Source organism: Saccostrea cucullata, unplaced genomic scaffold, assembly GCF_032062105.1.
Source record: "Saccostrea cucullata isolate Sc308-1 unplaced genomic scaffold, CSIRO_AGI_Scuc_v1 ctg3366, whole genome shotgun sequence".
In the NCBI taxonomy this organism is placed as follows: Eukaryota; Metazoa; Mollusca; class Bivalvia; order Ostreida; family Ostreidae; genus Saccostrea; species Saccostrea cuccullata.
In genome coordinates, this window is record NW_026921044.1 from 46,797 (window position 1) to 68,149 (window position 21,353).

The 21,353-nt window shown below is 33.0% G+C and overlaps 2 protein-coding genes across 2 annotated transcripts in view; one reads left to right on the forward strand and one right to left on the reverse strand.

Annotated features, from left to right (window-relative positions):
• The window catches only part of LOC134259051 (uncharacterized), a 44,253-nt gene that overhangs the window by 3,360 nt on the left and 19,540 nt on the right, over positions 1–21,353 (forward strand). The gene's annotated exons all lie outside the window — the stretch shown is intronic.
• Positions 415–10,119, reverse strand: LOC134259049 (galectin-4-like). Its single transcript, XM_062741646.1, has 12 exons — positions 10,049–10,119; positions 7,602–7,690; positions 6,239–6,566; positions 5,043–5,128; positions 4,765–4,960; positions 4,308–4,427; positions 4,108–4,196; positions 3,783–3,987; positions 3,431–3,550; positions 3,220–3,308; positions 2,663–2,867; positions 415–2,202 (listed from the first exon to the last, which is right to left on the reverse strand). Exons 1-12 carry the CDS (start codon positions 10,076–10,078, stop codon positions 2,086–2,088), a joined length of 1,674 nt encoding a protein of 557 aa, XP_062597630.1. The 5' UTR covers positions 10,079–10,119; the 3' UTR covers positions 415–2,085.

Consider the following 21,353-nt stretch of genomic DNA (forward strand, 5'->3'; position numbering starts at 1 on the left):
AATGCCAAAATATAAATTTGTAACAAACAAGAAAGAAAAACAGGAAGTCTTTTTGTCATGTAGATATTTGTTTTTTTTCTGTTATAGTTTATTGTTGAAAATATTGTCGTTATTCAATCTCCAAGTTTTAATTCATTCAATGTAATTTTTTTATTACAGATAAAAGTGTAAAATTTACAGATTAAAGTGTAAAATTTACAGATTAATGTGTAAATTGTACAGACTAAAGTGTAAATTTTACAGATTAAAGTGTAAAATTTACAGATTAAAGTGTAAATTTAACAGATAGAAGTGTAAATTTTACAGATTAAAGCGTAAAATTTACAAATTAAAGAATATTTACAGATTAAAGTTTGGATAAAAAAAAATAAAGTATCCAGGTGTCACCAACACCCTTCCATATTAAGCAGAAACTTCAACAAAGCAGATTATTTTTATTTCAATACATCCACAGCAAGTCCTAAAGGCATACTCTCTATGTTACATTTTAATGATGTTGCATCAAAACAAATAAAGAAAACTGAAGAAAATGTATTTCTACACATTTGTCAAGTACTGTATAGGGGACTAATTTCACGGGTTGTATTTTCACGGTTTTCTCTCATCTGGCACGATCGCGGTTTCTTGAATTCGCGGAATTGGTACATAATAAAAGTTACGTATATACCTCCCTTGTCTATATTCTTTTAATCCATTCATAGCTACATGTAAACAACATTCTTTAGCGTTGTTTTTATTTCACGAACAACACAGTAGTTTTATATAAAATTGATACATTTGATTAATAATTAATTAAAACAAGTGCAGTTATTAAAAGTCCTACACTCTAAACGTCAAATGACTTTCCTATATGCTATTACGATGAGTGCATGTGTACCCAAGATTTTCAATACAACGCGGCAAAAAACCACTGGACGGAAGTAAATGTGTTAATGTAGTTCGCCGAAATAATATCTTTCACATCTTCAGTAAGTTCGATATTTATTTGAATGATTTTTAAAAACCAAAATGTTGATAAAAACTAACATGCATGATAATGGGTAACAAATACACGTGCTGAAATTAGTTACGCACGGGTAATCAAAACCCATGGCCCACGTGTTTTGTTTGATGAAAAATGTAGCGTTGGCTATTAAAACAGCTTTTGAACAAACACGAGTTATTATCTGCCGATTTGAATTTAAGTGATAATTAAAATAATTGTATGACGAGTACTACTCGTAATTACTGAAACGACCATATACTGCATGTACATGTATATCAACCTGTCGTAGTCAACCCATCGTAGTCTCTTCTCAAATTTCCAAATAAAACATGGAGATTATTGAAAATTTATTCACTGTTTCTTGAATTCACGGATTTATTAACACCGTGAATATAGCGAAAATTAACACCGCGAGTTATTTTCCCCCTATACAGTACATTAAAAAAAAAAATTGGGGAAAGAGCGTCTTATATAAGAAGTTTCATTATATGAATCCATTTAATTTTTTCCATTTCTTATTTAAAGCAAAAATTGAATAATTAAAATTTCAACTGAATTTATACATACATATAGCCTTTTGTGCACCATCACTATAACTTTTTCTTATACGAATAAAATTTCCTTTCCCCTGGGTGTGCATTGGATCCCTTTCTTAAAACATTGACGGCAAAAATTGCACATTACTTTTATAAAAAAAATATAACATCTAGCAGTACCGTATATCCGGTTTTTTTTCGCGTGTCGGAATTTTGCGAAAATGGGGTAGATTAGTACAGTTTTTATTTTGCGTAAGTTATTTTTTACGATTGAAGATTTTTTTGTTTAAAATGGTAATGTTTTTATGTCACATTATAGCTTACATAATTTCTGCGTGTTTTATATTTTGCGAATTAAAAATGATCGCAAAAAATGCGAAAAATAGATCACCGCGAAAAAAAAACCGGATATACGGTATTTGATTAACTTATTGAAAAAGGAAGCACAATGACATATATAAATATCAACCTTTTAAAAAAAAATAAACAGATCAAAGCTTTTAAAACATAGAATGTTTATGCTACTAGTATATCACTGAACATGTGACACTGTTCTTCTATGATCTAAACAAGCAGCTCTGGCTCGTAGAAGTTGCAGTCTCCTTTCATTGAGAGAAAGTTGATTCTTTCCAAAGGAAGACGATGATTAAATTCGATAAAGGATTTGCCGTTCACATATGTCTGCAAGACAAAAATATATTTATCTTAATTTGCATGTAAGAAATCCCTTAAATTCCAGTAGATAAATAATCGACTTTGGTAAGTGGCCATATATATTGCTGATATTCTGAAATTGTGGTATAAATAATGTGTGAGACTTGACTAAGTACATACATACATTAACTCGGCTGCCTGTTTTTTGTATCTTTAGAACATGGCTACACAAAGTAAAACTGCACTTTGAGTACTGAGCTAACTAAATTATAATTGCAAAGTTTTGTTTTGTCTGGAAGACCCAAAATAAGTGTCAGATCAAAAAGTGAAATAGGAGGTCACAATAGCATAATGTAATAAAAAATCAGTGAAAGTATCATTCATTTAACATTCTTTAATTTCAATAATTTTATTGAGTGGTAAAGAAAGCGTTGCAGATAAGAGATGGATACGCACCCTTCTGTATTATAGAAGGATGGCTACTTACCAAAAACTTGTCTTCTCTGACAAAGAAAACTATTTCAAAAGTGTTTCCGGCATCAAATGGGAAGTTTGGGGTACTCCTCTCTTCCGGTCCCCACTGGTTGTACTGTTTGTGATTTCTGACTACCTGTCCGTCGTTCTTCCGGGGATTGAAGAGAAAAGCAATGTCTCCGTCCTCCCGGTCATCGTACCGAAAATTTATACCAAATCTGGCAAAAGCATGTACTTATAATAATACTTAAATCACAATATTATATTTTTATACATTATATACATTATATTTTTGGATTTTTAAAATGCAGCTTATATGTCAGAGAGGAAGTTTGAAATATACCCGGTACATGTTTTAGATGTATAATTGTTGAGAAAATCTAGTTAAGATAAACAGTTGAATCCTTTAAGTAGAAATCTTGTTTTCAAGGAATGATAAATGTTTTCGGATCAGAATCCATTATTTTCAAATCTCGAAAGTACAGTATATAGAATTATAATTCAAAGCCTTTGCTAGATCGTAAATTTTTATTTGATTTAACTTCTGAAAAGTAAACAAACTTAACTTACCCTGTCCAGTACTTTTTCGGGGTTCCCTGAAGAATAACCCAACTTCCTGGTCTTATTCCTCCGGGCAACCGCTCCCAAATCGGATCCTCCTTCATATGTTTTAATAAAAGTTATACGCACTTAAAAACAACATATTCTACACCTGCATTCACACACAAGGAGAGAGAGAGAGAGAGAGAGAGAGAGAGAGAGAGAGAGAGAGAGAGTTTACCAATCTTTTCATCAGCAGCGTCTCTAGTATGAAGACATCACCGGAAATCTGAATAGCCCGGATTTTCTCGACACTGTCACGCATTCTATACTGTGCTAGTCGAACCCCATTTAGTGAGATCTGCGGTTAAAATTTTGGACTATTTCATATACATGTAAATTAATATTAATGGTATCTCACATTTACTGATCAGTTTTATATCTTAAGTCTATAATGACTTAACTAACATAAGAATTCATTTATACACGAAAATTCAAGTTCGTCTTTTCATTAATTGAATGTAAATATGAATATTGATGAAAGTACATATTGCGATTAATTTGGTCTTTATTGAAGAAACATACTATTGTACCGTAAATTTTCGTTTCTTTGTCTCTATTTTGATTTGAAATGGCCTGTTAGACCAAAAGACCAAGGGTAAGGGGACCTTCTCCTCAATCTGCCACGCCCCTCCAAACCGACTGTTAAGAACCACATCTCCCGTATTCCTCCGCGGATTAAAATGTAGGGCAATGTCTCCGTCCGCAGAAAACCCATTCAGGAAGTTGATCGCAAACCTATTAAAAGGAAACAGAGGGATTCAGAACGAACTCAATAGCTATTTTGTAAAACGACTTCTTCTAATGACTTAATATCAGACAGTAAATGTAAAAGGCATCAATAGTAATAGGACGTACGTTTTTCCATCATTTTTCATCATGCCATTGAGAACAAAGATGTCCCCTTTCTCCAAGCCAGATTCCACCTCAGTCATAGAGTCTTCTCCCTGAAAACATTATAGAAACCTATATGACTATAAACACTACAAACAAATAGGATTTTTTGTTGTATTAGGGTTATATTCTATAAGTGTAATTTTTGTTTGCAATATACAGACCACCGGCTCCAAACAGTCCACGTCAAAGATGTTAACACTACCAGTGACATTGAGAACCGTGATGTTGGTGGGATTGCCTCGATGGTAAAAATCTATGAAATGTCCATCGTTCACATACACCTTAAATGATTAAAATGGAGCTTATAAATTCTTTTTTATTCTATCAATTCATGAAACTCTAAGTTGGTACATTTGGGAATTAATGGTTTAAGATATTTAGAAGTTTCAGCAATTATAACAGTACAGACTTAATAAAAATGTTTAAAAAAACAGTTAACATATTTTTCCATTCTTTTTCTGCACCTTTAAAAAATAACACCTCTCGTAAATAGGCATCTACAATATCAGTTTTCCTAACTGCAATATACACTTGGTATTTGCACTGATTTCTTTCTTGTAAAAGATACAGGCATGGGATCCATGACACGTGAATTAGTTGGCTAACTCTGATGCTTACTGCAAATTTGTCTTCCATGCAGACAAACGAGGCATCAAAGTATTCTAGAGGGTTAAATGGAAATCCTGCTGGACAATCTTTTTCCTCTTTCCCCCAGCCTCCAAACTTGGAGTTCCTTACGACTAATGCCTCCCTAGGTCGGGCGTTAAAGTGAAAGTAGATATTACTGCCTCCATCCATGAAATTAATCGCAAATCTGCAAAATAACAATAACCATATTTTTTCAAGAAATCTAAGTTTGAAATACAGTTGGATTGAAGTTTCTAAAGAAACTATACCCATCTTGGTCTGTGCACATGCCTCGAATTCTTAAAGTCTTTCCAATTTTCATTCCTTTGTGAATGATTGCACTGAATGGAATGATCTGGAAAAAAGAGAGAATTATTGCAAAACTTTGAAATTTTGAGTTATCTTTTGGTTGTAAATAGTGTTAGCAAATCGGACGATTTTTAGTAACCGGTTACTCACTTTATCTTCCGATCGAGTACCCGGTTACTCGGATGATTTTTGCTAAAGTTTCCGTATTTATTACTAACCTCATCCTTTTACTTATTGGTAAAAGTAATCCACAAATGCAAAGTATATGAATTTTAGTTTATTTACAAATACAAACTTTAAAAAACACAACATCTTCGAACAGTATTGATTTTAAATGTCACTTGAAACAGTCACTTTGTTTTCGTTTAAGAAAAAAAAATAACACATGACCCTGTTGTGGAGTTTCCTGCAAATCACTGGTTTCCGAATTACGTTTCAATCTAAGGTTATACAGCATATTTGTAGTTCCACCCATATACGACAATACCGATTCACATAATTTGCATTTGATAGATTTTGATTCAGTCGTTTTTTTGTTTTTGAATATATCCAGGCTTAAGATGTTTGCGGCGGCATCTTGTGAAAGTAAGTTCCTCTAATTATCACAGGTCAACTTGAGTAATTATAATTCAGGTTTTCAAAACATGTACCCCCATGGTAATCAAAGCCACCAATTACTTTGTATATACGCTGTGAAAACTAATCAAAACAAATCGATCCCAGTTGTAAACCTCTGAAGCAAGCCTATAGCTAACGGTAATTAAATACGGAAAATGTGTCAATATACGTTAACAAATAGCATAAAAATCATTTTATACGTATTTACCATGAAAAATGTATTTTTATCCGAGTAACCGAATAGCAGTCTTACTAACCGATACTCGCATCGTTCGACGGTTAACCGGGTTCTCTTTGCCAACACTAGTTGTAAAAATAGATATGCAGATAGTGCCTTCTAATCAGATGGCTTTTTCATTGAAAGAAAAAAATCTTTAACATATAAGTATTTCTTTTTCAAAAACTTGGAATATGCTAGCCCTCAGTGTGACAAACTTTGATAGGTGTTTGTGATACCAAAGTAATATGTAGCCTGCTTTCTATGCAGTATGTAATAAGCCTTCAGTTCGTAAAGATTGAAGTATGTTTTATTACTTACCGGTTTGTCTTGGAATATGACGTCATAATACTCTGCTCCCTCCCTTAAAATGAGATAGTTGCCTTTTCGGTAGCCAGTACGATGAGAAAAGTTCACGAAGTGTCTCCCATTTACATAAATCCTGAAGGCATCATCAGTGACTTCTATTATAAAAGTAAAAGACCTGCCGTCGTAGAATGGGAAAAATGGCTGATCCTTTTCTTCTGCGCCCCAGGAGCCATTAATCAAAGCATTTCTCACACAAACTCTTTCAGGGAGGCGGGCATTAAAATGGAGAATAATGTCACCATCGCCCATCTTTGGAGTTGAAGAAATATTGATTGAGAACCTTTAAGAGGAAAAGAAGAGATCAAAGTATTTTAATAGTTTAATACAATTTTTACAAGTTTACATATATCTGGTGAAACCAAACTGTATATTTATCTACAGGGGAGGAACAAACGTAAAATTAAGTTTGGGTCTGATGGAGTTTCTTGACCATAATTAGAACTTCAAATTTATTTAATTGTCCTTTTTATGGTCAATACAATGACCTTTCTGGCAAAACAACTTAACAAACGTAAATGCTGACTGACGCTTTTCATACTCATACTAATTGTTAACCAATTGTTAAGACACTGAATTGTCAACGTTTTTTGTCCCCCCCCCCCTATCATGACAAGGAGCACACGGCAGGTTTGGTGGTTGGCAGGGGATGCAAAATCCTACGGGGCACCCGATCCCACGCACCTCTGATGTTTTGGATGTCCGTGTTTGATCTGCTCCTATTTTATATTGTTCTCTGCACTTGTAAATTTGATCTTGAATACTGTTCATCATCTCCATATGTTTCATTTGATCCCTTAGCGTTACTTCAATAGTGTCTCTATTGCCTCCCTGTTTGTAATAAGCTATAGGGCTCAAAATAAGATTTGCATGGACGTGCACCCTTGTAATAAATTTGCTTTCTTTTATCTTATGATAGTCGCCCGCGTGGCGCAGTGGTTAGAGCGTTTGTTCCAGAGTCGCAAAGTAAGGAGCTGATCTTTACGTTGCAGGTTCGAATCCCAATGTGAGATGTGAAGACCTGTCCTTCGTATGAGACCATATAAAAAAGGCCCCGTGCCACAGAAGGTGCTGGCACGAAAACGAACTCTCCCTGCTCAATGGCCCTAAGTGACGAGTATTGGACAAAATTTGCAGCTTTCATCGGCAAGTGTTGACTTCTCCATATGAGTGAACAATTCTCGAGATGGACGTTAAACAATATATTATTAATAATCAACCAATCTTATGATAAGAATACATCAGGTAAAATGGCGTTTTTCTCATCATACAAAAATATAAACAATGCTGTCGTGCTCTCTATTACCCATGTACTTACGATGTCGATCCCCATGGAACACGCCCTTTTAGTATAATTTGCTTCCCTGGAAAAAGCTCTCCAGGAATATCGTACACCCTAGTTGCATCCTGTAAAGAAAAAGGACTTGGAAATTTCGAAAACATAGAAATCATATTTACATTGTACCGTACGTTGTATTGAAATTGAATAAATTATATGAATTCATGCCCATAGGAACAGAGTTGGTGGGGGTGGGTTCCTGCAATAAATCTGACGATATATTACCGGTATACGCACGAACTGGTTGAGATGACCCTGCAACAAGAACTTTTCCTCTCATTTCCAGAGCGGATTAGTTCTCCTAAACAATTCATGAAAGAACATCCACACACACAGAAAGTGGATAAACGCAGTTATCATGCATGATGTAGACTGTTGTTTCTGAGGTATTGATACTGGTACTGTCTTGTACGAAAGCCCAGAAGGCTCATTCGAGATTCGAGATTCGAAATACGAGATTCGAAATTCGAGATTCGAAATTCGAGTTTCGAGATTCAAGATCCAAATTAACCAATCAAAAGGCAGGTTCAATTTTGATTACTCCCCTTTATTATGTTTTACTATCAAGAAATCGTTGAATATATTCATATCAAATGGGTCATTTGCTTAAATGATAATGCAAGAAAAAAAGATATATGTATTAAAACGAAATAAAAAGGAATTTTAGGTTACATTTTAGAAAATATATATAAATTCTTATTTTTCATCATTAAACAAAACAATACATAGGTATATAGAATATTATATGGTCTTATCGTAGATTTTTTTTAAAATAAGAACATTGATGAGGGAGAAAATTATTATTTATATGAAATAATAATGAGGGTACAATTCTTTACCTTGTGCCCCCCCCCCCAATAATTTTATAATTTTGCCGATATATAAAATACTATAGAAGTCATAACTACTATATGCTTGTGCCCCCTCAATAAAACATCTGATGACTCTTTTTGCTTTGTTTTTGGTTGTCAAGAAATTTTTGGTAGTTGAAAACTGAAAATGTATGGCTGCCCCCCCCCCCCCCCAACCCAATGAAATGAGCATTATGGTTTTTCTAGTATATTTGAGTCTTTGACCAAGTCGGGCGAGACCCGAGCGGTTTCCTTTTAAATATTTATCGAATATATATTTATTGCATCTATGCATCGCAAAATTGACAATGAATGTTGATAACCACATATTTGCCCCCCCCCCTTCCCACTTGGTCATTCCCGTAATATTTTTCCGATATAATATACTATAGAAAACAGTAACTTCATGCTTATGTCTATTCAAAAATAACTTCCAATTACCATGATAACCCCTATTTTTCGAGGTTAGGGTAGGGAAAGGGGGATAAACAATGATTTTTTTTAAATTTATTATTCCGAATGGGTCATTATCTTTATTAAGTATGCATGTTTCAGCCATCCGTATTTAAGGGGCTGTCTATTGGTTTCATAAACTTGGTCACTGGCCACTTTCTAATACCGTGTCACAAACACTATCCACCTTGAAACCCGTAGTACTAATTATTACAGAGACGAAGCAACGATTTTGAAAGTGGGGTTGGGGAGGGGGAGGGGGGCAGACAAAAATATTATTGCAAACCTGAAAATAAAAACTGACAAAAATTTGTCTAAACCCGAAAATCCTATTTCGGGGCGTAAAGGGGGTGGGGGGGGGGGCGAACTTCATTTAGTACCTTCATTTAGTACCTAATTTCTTTTAATACACTACTACTTAAACTTCTTTGACTATTCTGCACCACTGTACCAAAACGTGGGGCGGGGGGGGGGGGCCTTGGCAGCAACCGACCTTTCGATGAACATTTTCAACAGTAAAAAAATTACGTGTGTTAATTTATTTTAAGTTTACTATTATGTCAACAACCCTGTATCCAAAGTAGATAACACGAAATATATATAATTCTTTATATTAATGTCTTATGATATTTAAGAAGCTATTATAAATTTATTAAGCATATCTTGTAAAAGAAAATCTAATATTTCTTAAAATTTCGTTTTGATAATATATACCACTTTTTCTTGCGTTGTAATTTAATCAATTGACCTCCTCGGTATTAAAATACTCAACAATTTCTTGATAGTAAAAAATAATAAAGGGGAGTAATTGAATCTCAAACCGCCTTTTGATTGGTTATTTTAGATCTTGAATCTCGAAACTCGAATTTCGAATCTCGAATTTCGAATCTCGTATTTCGAATCTCGAACCTCGAATGAGCCTTCTGGGCTTTCGTAGTCTTGCGATTATTTCTTTCTTCAGCTTTTATCTCAGATAATCACATATAAAAGGCCAATGCAACGATAAGTACGTCATTAAATCGACGATTGTGATTTCTGATTTTGTATACTAGTACAAAAAAATACTCGAGGTCACTAAAAACCTACACGCTTGAAGATCGTTAAATAACAAGATTTTTATACCTTCCTTTTCCCTGATTCTCGGATCCGCATGTTTCAGATACTGGTGGGTTAAAATAGATTCCGTTGAAAATCTGTTAAGAAAATATTAATATTTCTTATGTTATTCGTTATTAACAGGAAATTTCAGGTAATTAAAGATAAAATTTCAAAAAGTTTAAAAAATTTAGTAAAAAACGTAATATATTTAGCAACAAATGTCAAAATATGAGTACAAAAGAATGGAGAAACAATTAAACATTAAACAAGATGTAATTAAGTTTAATACAAGTTATATATGTCTAAAATGTGTAAAAATCTACTATTGATCTATATTCTATAAATATTATTAGATAAATAAGATTTAATTAGAAAACATACCTATGTGTACAATGTACCTTCAAAGAAGTTAACGTTATCTGATTTGATCTCTTTAAGCCTGTTGTATAAGATGCTCGATCCTCAACAGATGCACACCTCTGCATCCTGTTTGTGAAAACACTAAGGTTTCCAACAATGGTCAATAGTTACATATAACAATTCACTTCCCTTTTTAGCGATATTTCTCTCACGTTTTACTTCCTTTGTCCGACACCCCACCTTTGACAAACTGGATATACTAGTCAGCACTCACTATTTTGCGGTTTTAATGTACATAATAAACAGGAGACTCGAGGTTCAAATGAGCAAATTTGAAGGTCAAATGAATCTGCCATCCCTTGCTGAGTCAGCATTTCGTAAATCAAATGGTTGTCATTATAACCTTTTAAGCAAATAATTTAATTTTGCTTGTATTCTTGCCTCTCATTGGTTGATTTCCAAAAAGGAACGCATAACATTTTGTATAATCTGGTTTGGTATGGGGACACACCCCCTTGACAACCAGCATAATCATCTGTATCCATCAATTCCCTCATTTTCAGTCCTTGGGATTCATGGAAAATTCCAGATTTAATGAATGTACCTTTAATTTCAAACAGTTACTCGATCTTACCTCATGTAAACAAGCATCATGGCTGCTAGATCTATGAATCAGTTTTTACCTCCCCTCGCTTCCCATCACTTCCGTTACTACGGTTGTATTATTGCGCGGTAAATTTGAACTCATAAAAACAACACAATTTTACATCCCCAGTTGAATAATTATTTTAAAATTAAATTATAAGGAATGACTCTAATTCTTGGCCAAATTATCGAGTATAATATGGTTTGGGTCAGTTTACGCTTTATAATCCGCGAAGCGGATTATAAAAAAGCGTAAACTGACCCAAACCATATTATACTCGATAATTTGGCCAAGAATTAGAGTCATTCCTTAAATATAACCTATCACTTGCTTGTATTTTGGCCGAATTGTGTCCTACCAATTGTTAGGCAATATTAGATTTGACTACGGAATGTCTACCTGATCAATGCATAGTTTCACCCGGATGTGATTGGTCAACAGGGGGTTGTTCCCCCTTTTAGGCACCTGATCCTAGCTTTGGAATTTTCAGAGGTCCATGATTTATACCCTTTTAACATATTTGTATTGTTTATAGGGTTTTTGAGATCGTACATTTTCTTCACCGTTTACATAAGCACTGCTGCTTCCTTGTGATTAATATACACCGAAAGAAAAACTTGCAAAAAGTAATTTCTATTCCAAATTAATGCTCCCCAATATATCAGCCGGAATAAGTTACGTTAGTCAATTAAGTGAAGATTAAAAGAAAGTTTCATAGGAAAAATTAAGTACAATAATAATCTCTATTTCTTTTGTGTACAGCATTAATAAATCAACAATTTAAACATCTTCAAGAAAAAGGATTGTGACCATAAAAAGTTGTGTGAAATATGTGGAGATAATGAGTAGTATTTGAGCTCAAAAGTCCATTTAACAGAATAAACAGATGTTAAACTTTACAAAATAGTAGCGGAGGAAACACAGACCTCTAAAACATCAGAGGTGGGATCAGGTGCCATGGAGGAGTGAGCATCCCCATTCGACCGGTCACACCCGCCATGTGCTCTTCCTCATGTTCGGGGAAAACGCCGGAAAAAAATCCGTGGACATCAGTGTGTAAATAATTTACATGTTCAACAGTGCAAGTCGGAAATTTATTCACAATTTTAAAGTAAAAAATAATAATTTTGGAATTCAGAGAATTCACAAGTGTTATTTTACTGTAAAGTAAAAAAAAAATAAATTGTTACTATACAAATGTAAATTGGCAGCAAAGATCTTTCTTTTTTTTCAAAGATATGTCAAAGATATTCTGAAATAGATTGACTGATTGGACTACATGAAACCTAACTTTCACTTAAAAAATATTTAGCTTTGATGTTTTACATTTGCGCAGTAGTTTCGCGAGATGTCGATGACGTTTAACCATATAGATTTATAAAGCAAAAGCAACATTGAAGTTTAAATTGTAAATTTTAGCAACACAAATCCAGCGCCATTGTGTTCAGGAGAAAACAACGGTATAAGATGATAAAAGGAAAGGAAAAACGAAAGGAAAATAATAAACATAAATTTTCGAGATCTGTAGTTGGGTATGTTAAGAACAAATGTAAACAAAACATATTCGATGGAATAGAGAGAGATAACGAACAGAATTAAAAGTCAAAAGTCTTTTTAACGATATAAAACTGGAGCAGAGCAAACACGTACCGCCAAAACATGTGGGATCAGGTTCTATGAAGGAGTGATCATCCCCTGCCAACCGATCACAATTAAACACAACAAAATCGAAGAAAAGCAAACACAAACCTTTTAAAATCAGAGGTGGGATCAGGTGTCATGAAAAGTTTTCAGTACGATCAATTTTTAAACAGAAACACCTATTGACAAATAATTTGCAGTTACAGGACTTTTAACAATCTCTCAAAATGTCTTGACAACATTATTCACTGTTTGTTTTCTTCACCTACATGTATTATATTATATATAAATATAAAATATTATATTCAATATATTAATTGTAATTTAAAATAAGATGCTCAAGGGAAGGCTTAATTTAGAATGATCCCGGTCAGTAGGGGATGGTCATTCCTCCACGGCACCTGATCCCACCTCTGATGTTTCGGAGGTCCGTGTTTGTTCGGCTCCTATTTTGTTTATTTTCTTTTACTTTTGATCTTAAATACTGTTTGTTATCTTCATATATTTCATTGACTTAGTATCGCAATATTTTCATTTGCAAAAGTGACGTCATAAAGTATCGAAGCGTAATCAATTGGTTTCAAACGTGCATTTAAAGAGTTTAAAAAATAAAACATTTTACGCCTTAAAAGTCATAATCAGACAAATATATAATATGAACAAGTCACAAATATAAATATAATTTAATGAGGTATCATTTAAACCATCTATCTGCCTATAAATACGGATTGGAATAAGATCAAATATATCATTCAGTCCCATATGGAATTTGATCTTGCGACCAACCAGTATTTATATCTCAATAGATGTTTAAAAATGATTCCTCATTTCTTAACTTAAGTACTTCAAAACAATGTTTAGACTGTCAAACGAATAATGTCAACTCAGCAGAACGAAATAAGGTTATCACAAATAAGATCATTAAATGTATAATTGTTAATTTCGCAAAAGCACATGCACACTAAGATATATTCTTTTTACGACTGTTTTTCTTTGAAATGCGATCAATGAAATTATCTAAGAAATAAAGTCCGCGTTTTCGTGAATGTTGCAGAATAACCTCTGTGGCAACGCACTTTGAAAAAATTACGCACTTTGAAAAATTTTTTCAAAGTGCGTTAATTTTTGGGACCATGTTAACGCACTTTGAAAAAAAATTTTTTTTTTCAAAGTGCGTTAATATCGACCATATTAACGCACTTTGAAAAAAAATTCTGCATGGCTTAGTCAATATTCCTACAAATCTCAGGTATGATAAATTATCATTTGAACCTGATTTGATACTTTTTGCCCCCCGCTTGAAAAGTGGGGGACATTAATTTGGGTCTATCTGTCCGTCCGTCCGTCTAGCTGTCCGTCCATCCGTCTTTCTGTAACGCTTTCGTTTCCACACGATATCTCGACAACCCTTTGAGCTTTTGCAATGAAATTTAACATAACAGAATCTTTGTGGCCTAAGGAAGACCCCTTTTGAATTTGGGGTCAAAAGGTCAAGATTCAAGGGCGTAAAGAACTACGAAGGATAGTATTATTCTTCCGCCTATCTCTAAGTCAATTCTCAAAAGTTAACGTATTGGAATGATTCTCAAAATTTTTATAGATATTCATATGAATTTTCATAAAACTTTACTTATTTGGGATACCAAAGAGAGATAACTCTATAATTTTGGCAAAACTTGTGTTTTTCAATATAGAAATCAACGGAAAACTGAAAATATTTTTAAAACATCTCCCCCCCCCCGTGAAACAAAAATTCCTTATTTACAGGTAATATGGACTGTCATTTTACAAATTTATGTCAAAGCTTTTTGTGTTTCACGGGGGGGGGGGGGGGAAAAATTTTTATATAAAAAAAACGAAAAAAAATGCTTATTTTTCACCAATTTTAAAGCTATTTAAAACTAAATAATTGTATTTTATTAATTTATATATGCTTTATTAATTTGCGTAAGACATGAGAAAAAAATATTAGATACATGTTATCATATTTATGATTATTTCAAAATATGGCGATTCTTGAAAGTTCATCACTATATCCCATCATACGTTGCGAGGGGATAATACTGTTGTCTATTTCTAAAATATATGTCTAATTCCTTTTGTTTCATGAAATTTTTTTCAAAGTGCGTTAAATGTTTACATGGTGTAAAATTATGATGTACAGTCTTAACGCACTTTGAAAAAAATTTTCAAAGTGCGTTGATTTGGTCCCAAATTCAACGCACTATGAAAAAATTTTTCAAAGTGCGTTAACCTGGTCCCAAAAATTAACGCACTTTGAAAAAATTTTTCAAAGTGCGTAATTTTTCAAAGTGCGTTGTAACAAACCTCTAAGGTCGAGAAATGTTGTTTGAAAGATAAAAGCCGAGGCGTTAGCCGAGGCTTTTATATTTCAAACAACATTTCGAGGCCGAGGAGGTTATTCTGCATCATTCACGACAACAAGGACTTTATTTCTATTCTACCAAGATCAATAAATACGGCTGATCGTTTCCTCTATAGAGAAACGAATTAGGTCACCATGTCTCGATTACGCTGTTCCATTTAACACTAGAGGTAAAATTTGTTTGCTTACCTGTGTATGGAATGCAGACGATCTAAGCTTTCGTTACATTAAAAATAGCTTTTTTTAAATTACAAATTTGTTCTTTATATGTATTGATCAGTTAAAACGAATATACAATAACAAAATCATGTTCCTGTTTTACTGCTAAGATCACGTTGTTTAATGTGTAGGGAGGTCCGTGGAATAGCCCCGCTTAGCTATAAAAACCGACTTCATCAGCAACTTTATGAAATTTACAGTGTTTATTTCTTACAAAGACGACACGTCGATGCGGTCTAAACAAGTACAGTGAAAACTGTCTAATCCGACACCTGAATATATAATCTAGCACACTGTGGTTTCTGACGTTAAAATCATTTCCCATTTAATATTTTCCATCTTTTTAACACTGTGTAATCCGAAACCCTGTCTATTCCAACACAAAATTTGTCTCCCAGTGCATGTCGGATAAGACAGGTTTAACTGTATTTCATTCTACAGCCAAACATGCATTTGAATTGTTTTAATTTGATACGTGTTTCTGATCTGATAATTTTTTGATAACGTTCGTGATTTTTTGGAGAATAATGTCCGGCGCTTTCCTTTGATGTTTTCAATAATCGTGGTAGAATTGAAAGAAATGTCTACGATATAACGACAATCTTTATCATAATTTTGAATAATGTTGAATTTCAGGATGAGACAAAGTTACCAAAAATAGATTTCTTATGCGTATAGTTAAAGTAAAAAAGACCGTTTAACATATCGGGATATTGATTTTTTGCTGTTTTTCTTAAACAACATGGGTTAAAATGCTGTTTATTGGCAAATATTTACGATTGTTTTAATTTCACTTCGTTCGCGATTTATCAATTTTCCGCAAAATTAAACCCATCGTGATTGCAATCATTACTTTACAAAGATGTTTTAATGTTTTGAAGAAACATAAATTAATTTCTTGCAGCATGAAATTAAAACAATCGCGATTGGTACTTTTTGAGAAATCGTGAAATTTCAACTTCGTGGAATTAAAACGACTTTCAGTTTTAGTATTTAAAAATTATGCCTCCATTATAATGCTGAAATCTTTTTATTGGTTATTAAAAAGATCTTTCTTCAGGTTGAATTTCAGGGTGACACAAGGTTATTTGAAAATAGATTTTAAATACATTTAGTTAAAAATTGTAAAATAAAAATGTTAAAAAATCACACTGCTTTTTATCGATTTTTTTCTTCGAAATTCGATTAGTAAAGATATACAAAATGTATTTGAAAAAGTATGTGTCCGTTACAATGGTACAATATTTACAATGATTGTCAAAACAGTTTAGTCGTTAAGTAGTTTAAGAGTAAAGAAGTAAAGTATTGAAATGATAAAATGTACAGAATATGGTAAAGATGACATTTTGAGGATGATTATTCGTTGTACGAGGGTTGATTCAAAAGTTATGTCACAACTTCGATAAAATTTCTCCTAGTCGACGTAAATTAACAAAATTTTACATAATGAAAGCTATATATATTTTAAATCAGTCCTGTAAAATTCAAATTAAAATGACTTATGCTTTTCAAAATATCGAATTAAACACAGAGTGCGATTATGGTAGTCGCCGCACCTAAATAACGTCATAAAACGGATACGCGCCGTCACACACTTTTAAAAACGCCTTCTCATCGTTTTATTAAAAAAATGATATTCACAAAACATTCACATATTTTATTTTCTTTAAGAACAATTGGCACCAATTGTACACTTTATTTATAATTTAATCCTTCATCAAAATTCTTTGAACATTACCATAAGACAAATTTAAAAGTGTCTCATATCACTCAAACTGCCACTAATCTCTTTTACGACAACGTCGACGCCATTGAACGTTTCCACCCGACCTCCTATCTTTCGGTATTTCTGCCCCCAAATGATCATTTATTTAGCTATTACCCGCCCAAAATCTCTGAAACCATCTATGAAAAAGTCTCTCTCATTGACATTCTTTCCTCTGCGAGTTTGATTTACCATCATAACTTTCTACTTGTGATTTCCCAATTTTGAAGGAAAAATACATTACAACTCGTTTCGGTGTTTCATTCCATTTCGACATTTCCTTTCTGCAAATACATCAGATATAAACAATACTGTTTATGATGAGAAAAAAAAACAATGCTGCCATTTAATTTCTAACTAAAGATTAGAAAATGTCGTAAATGTTGTCTTTTAAAATATTGGACGGTTAGACGAATTTTTAGATTCTTTTTTTAAATATGTTTTTTTTTTTTTTCTAACAATATTTACTTTAAAACGTGACGTTTAGTTGTGACGCGCCGACACCCCCTGTGTTTAATGTTTAAAACATCTATAAAATGAATTCAATTGAACATTATTAAATGAAATTTTCAATTTTGATTAGATTTATGTTTATGCATCTTTTGGTGCATTATATTTGATAATATGACGCCATATACTAAAGATATGGACACAGTGACATTACTTTTGGATCAACCCTCGTATTACGTTTTATTCGATTTTTTCCAAACATCAATAAATCACCGTAACCGACAAAGAACAAATTTAAAAAATAACAGGACGTACAGGACGTACAGTAGGGAATCTTTACAGTGCCAATGTCTAGAGCAAGACTGAACTTTGGTTTTCTTCGAAAGATCCACAGATTCAACGTCAGAGTGCGAGCGTTTGGCAAAATACCAAGTTGCAACCCATTTCACGACATTAGTCCGTCGAAGCACAGGGTTGAAACCGCGACTTTTACTAACGTGTCATTTTTTGGGTTTAAAGTTAAAGTACAATCTGAGTTATCCATGGAATCTTTAACAAAATCCAGTTTTGTTGTTGTTTTGTGTCCAAACATACATTTGTAAACAGTAAGAGCTTATGAAGATTATTTTTATAATGGGTTCTTGACTTTTTTTTCAATATGGCAATTTACTCATATCTATTGGCATAGAAAAGATACCAATATTAACCCATATTTATTGTTTATTGCATTAAGGGAACTTGCATTGAATTAAGGTTGCATTTTGCATTTGTATTTCGTTTGTGTCATAATGCTTGAAAAAATTCAGACAGCTTATTATTTCGACCAAGAAATGCATGTAAGCGTCATTAATGGACATACAAATGGACATACAAACAGGCATGCGTACATTACGTATTTCTTATTATGATTTATGATCCACTAAATTACAAAAGGCAACGAGATAAATACTATTAAAATGTCCAGCAGTGGTTGTATCTCATGTCATGGAATTTTTGTTATTGAAAACTTGATATGGAACATTTGGTAAGCTGAGAAAAAGTTTCTAATATCCTCCAAATCTAGCTTAAACATGTTAAATCCATAAAACTAGGTCACAGTTATTTATACATTATTATTAATTTCGTCCTTGAAAAGTCTTAGCCCTTAATGTAAAAAGTTTAAAGATTGATTAGATTTGGAATGATATCTAAAACAGTTCTTTCTGCTTGTGTATTAACAGTCGTCAGGCATGCTTGAAATTCATATATATTAATCATCTATATCAGCAGAAAAATTCAAGATAATAATGTCTATTGTTTTAATGTACTTTTAAATTATCCTTCAACAAATATTGGAGTCAAGAAGAGAAAAAAAAATCAAAACGCACAACATGCATTTTTTGAATGCATATATATAAACTGCGCACGATTGATATACGATTAGTAATTAATCGTTTTATCAAGTATTCTTTTTAATCAGTCCAGTCTATTTAATTATCAATTTTGAAATCAAATTATCTATTAAATATTCATATTTGCGCATGCGTGTCTACATGTACCGCCTGGGAGATCTTTTAAAATGTTAAGACAATTACATAACAGTTTGCATGTTTCAAACTGTCTTTTTACCTTGAAAATATGAAGATAGTGATTGTTTTTTCTGACCAAATTTATACAAATCTAGCACAACAGATTGAGCAGAAAAATATCAAATCACTCAGAACACATAAGAAGCAAGTATCCCTTTCCACAAGCCCCTTTTCTCTAAGCAAATGTGACATGAAGATAAAAAAATAAACAATAAACAAATTTTTAGGTTTTTGATTATAAAGCGTTCCTATGTTTTAATACTTCAAAGGCCAATTTACAAATAAAACCGAGAGAAGCAAAAATTGATGGTATTCAATACTTCAAATGTTTATTAAGAATAAGTTAAATATGAATTGATCATTGATTATTGTCTCCGCACTTTCATTTCAAAGTGTTGGCTAATACATAACAGACTTGGTTAAAATATGAAGGCATTAAAGAAAACTAAGTAATTCATATCACACTGATTAGATTAACAATTCTTAACAAATCCTCTGAAACACAATTTGAAATTGCAAAGTATGGTTAAATTCATGAAGTTTTTTTTTTTTACTATTTATCAAAGAGTTAACGCATGCTTCAATTAATTTCTGTAGATTTCCCTAAAAACGTAATATCAATTTAGTATTCTTGAGATGGAGTTCTTGTATTGGAGTAAAGTTGGACAGATATATCCCCAGTCTAAACCTCATCGAAAGAATTCAGGCAAATTGAAACGTTTATGAAAAGATTGATACCCTCCATTTTTATTTCAAACCTTTGCTTCGACATTCTCTTAATTGACCTTAATTATAATGGTGAAAAAACAAAATTTGTTGTCGACACAATCCACACCTTTTTTTTTTTTTTATTCTGTGAGAAAAAATAAAGAGCCAGTCGAATAAATGTCTGCATTTGTTCCGATTTGCATAAACATGCTTTATGTTTTCCGCCTAAACCTATTTACTAATTTCCATATGAATACGCAGCTTCTCAGAAATAAAGTACCGTAGACATTCATTCTTTTCTGAGAAATTGTGCTCATGCAGCTTATATAATAAAGGCATTCTGTGAGTTCTATCTGAAGTTTGGAATACGCTTCAAAATGGAAAGTTGTCCCCAACCTTGTGTGCCACAGTCGCACGTTTATGCAGACATTGATTTCAATGTTCGCTCACTTTTGTTGATTTTGGGTGGCATGTCAACATTTGATGAAGGCGACATCCTAGAAATAGAAGAAATTTATCAGTTAAGAGAAGACCTTGAGGTTCTGATACGAAATGTATCGTATTATCACCCGAGGATACAGGAACTCCATGAAAGGATTTTTTCGTTGAAAACAACGGTTGATCAATTTACAAAACAAGAAATCAGTATAGAAGAAAGGGTCAGATCTCAATATCAGCTACAGTGGGATGACACGAAAGACAAATTCACGGATGTCTCAATAGTTTGCAGCAAGGAGCGGGAACGAATCGAAGAACTTGAAAAGAATGAAATAAGGTTTGTAAATGTATTTAATAAAACAAAAATATTTTGAGTTAAACGTGAAGCAAAAAATCTGATCGAGTGATTGTATATTGATTAATGACCCTATACGGATTTTTTTTGCTCATTACTCATTAGCTTCTTCATTACTAGTGAAGAGTTCTAATTTAAACCTTGGCACTCAATTCCATTGAATATTGAGAGTTCTTAATCGTGCCAAGGGCCTCGGTTTTAAAGCTCTGACTGAACTACTGTGACTTTTTAATATTTAATCCGGATATATAGGGACATGTTATTCACTATCGCATCATCACACCATCGTGGTTTAGATCGATAGTGTGATGACGATGATGCGATGGTGCGACAACGATGAAACGATGGTACGGTAGCGCGATGATGATGTGCTTACGCGACAATGCGCTGACGATGGAACGATAGCACTATGGAGCCATATTGCAATGACGCGATCACGATGGCACGCTAGTCGATGACGATGATGTGATGGTTCGATGACTCGATTTATTTTTGACACCATTCAAGGCTTGTTTTTAAGGTCTTTTCCTTTTTTAAATGATATAATTGTGTTTAACAAATATAGAACCGTAAAAATAACTTTCTAATTGATATGGCAAAATGCCTTTTTCTTTTTCTAGATACAAAAGAGCATTGGAAAATAAAAATAGCAGAATAAAGTCACTAGAAGAGAAGGTTGCTACACTGTCAGAGAGCAATGAAAAATTATCTTCCACAGTTAGCCAAATGAGAGAGGTTTTCATTCATTCATTTCATCTTTATTTCCTCTTTTCAGAATCAGTATTTATTTTAA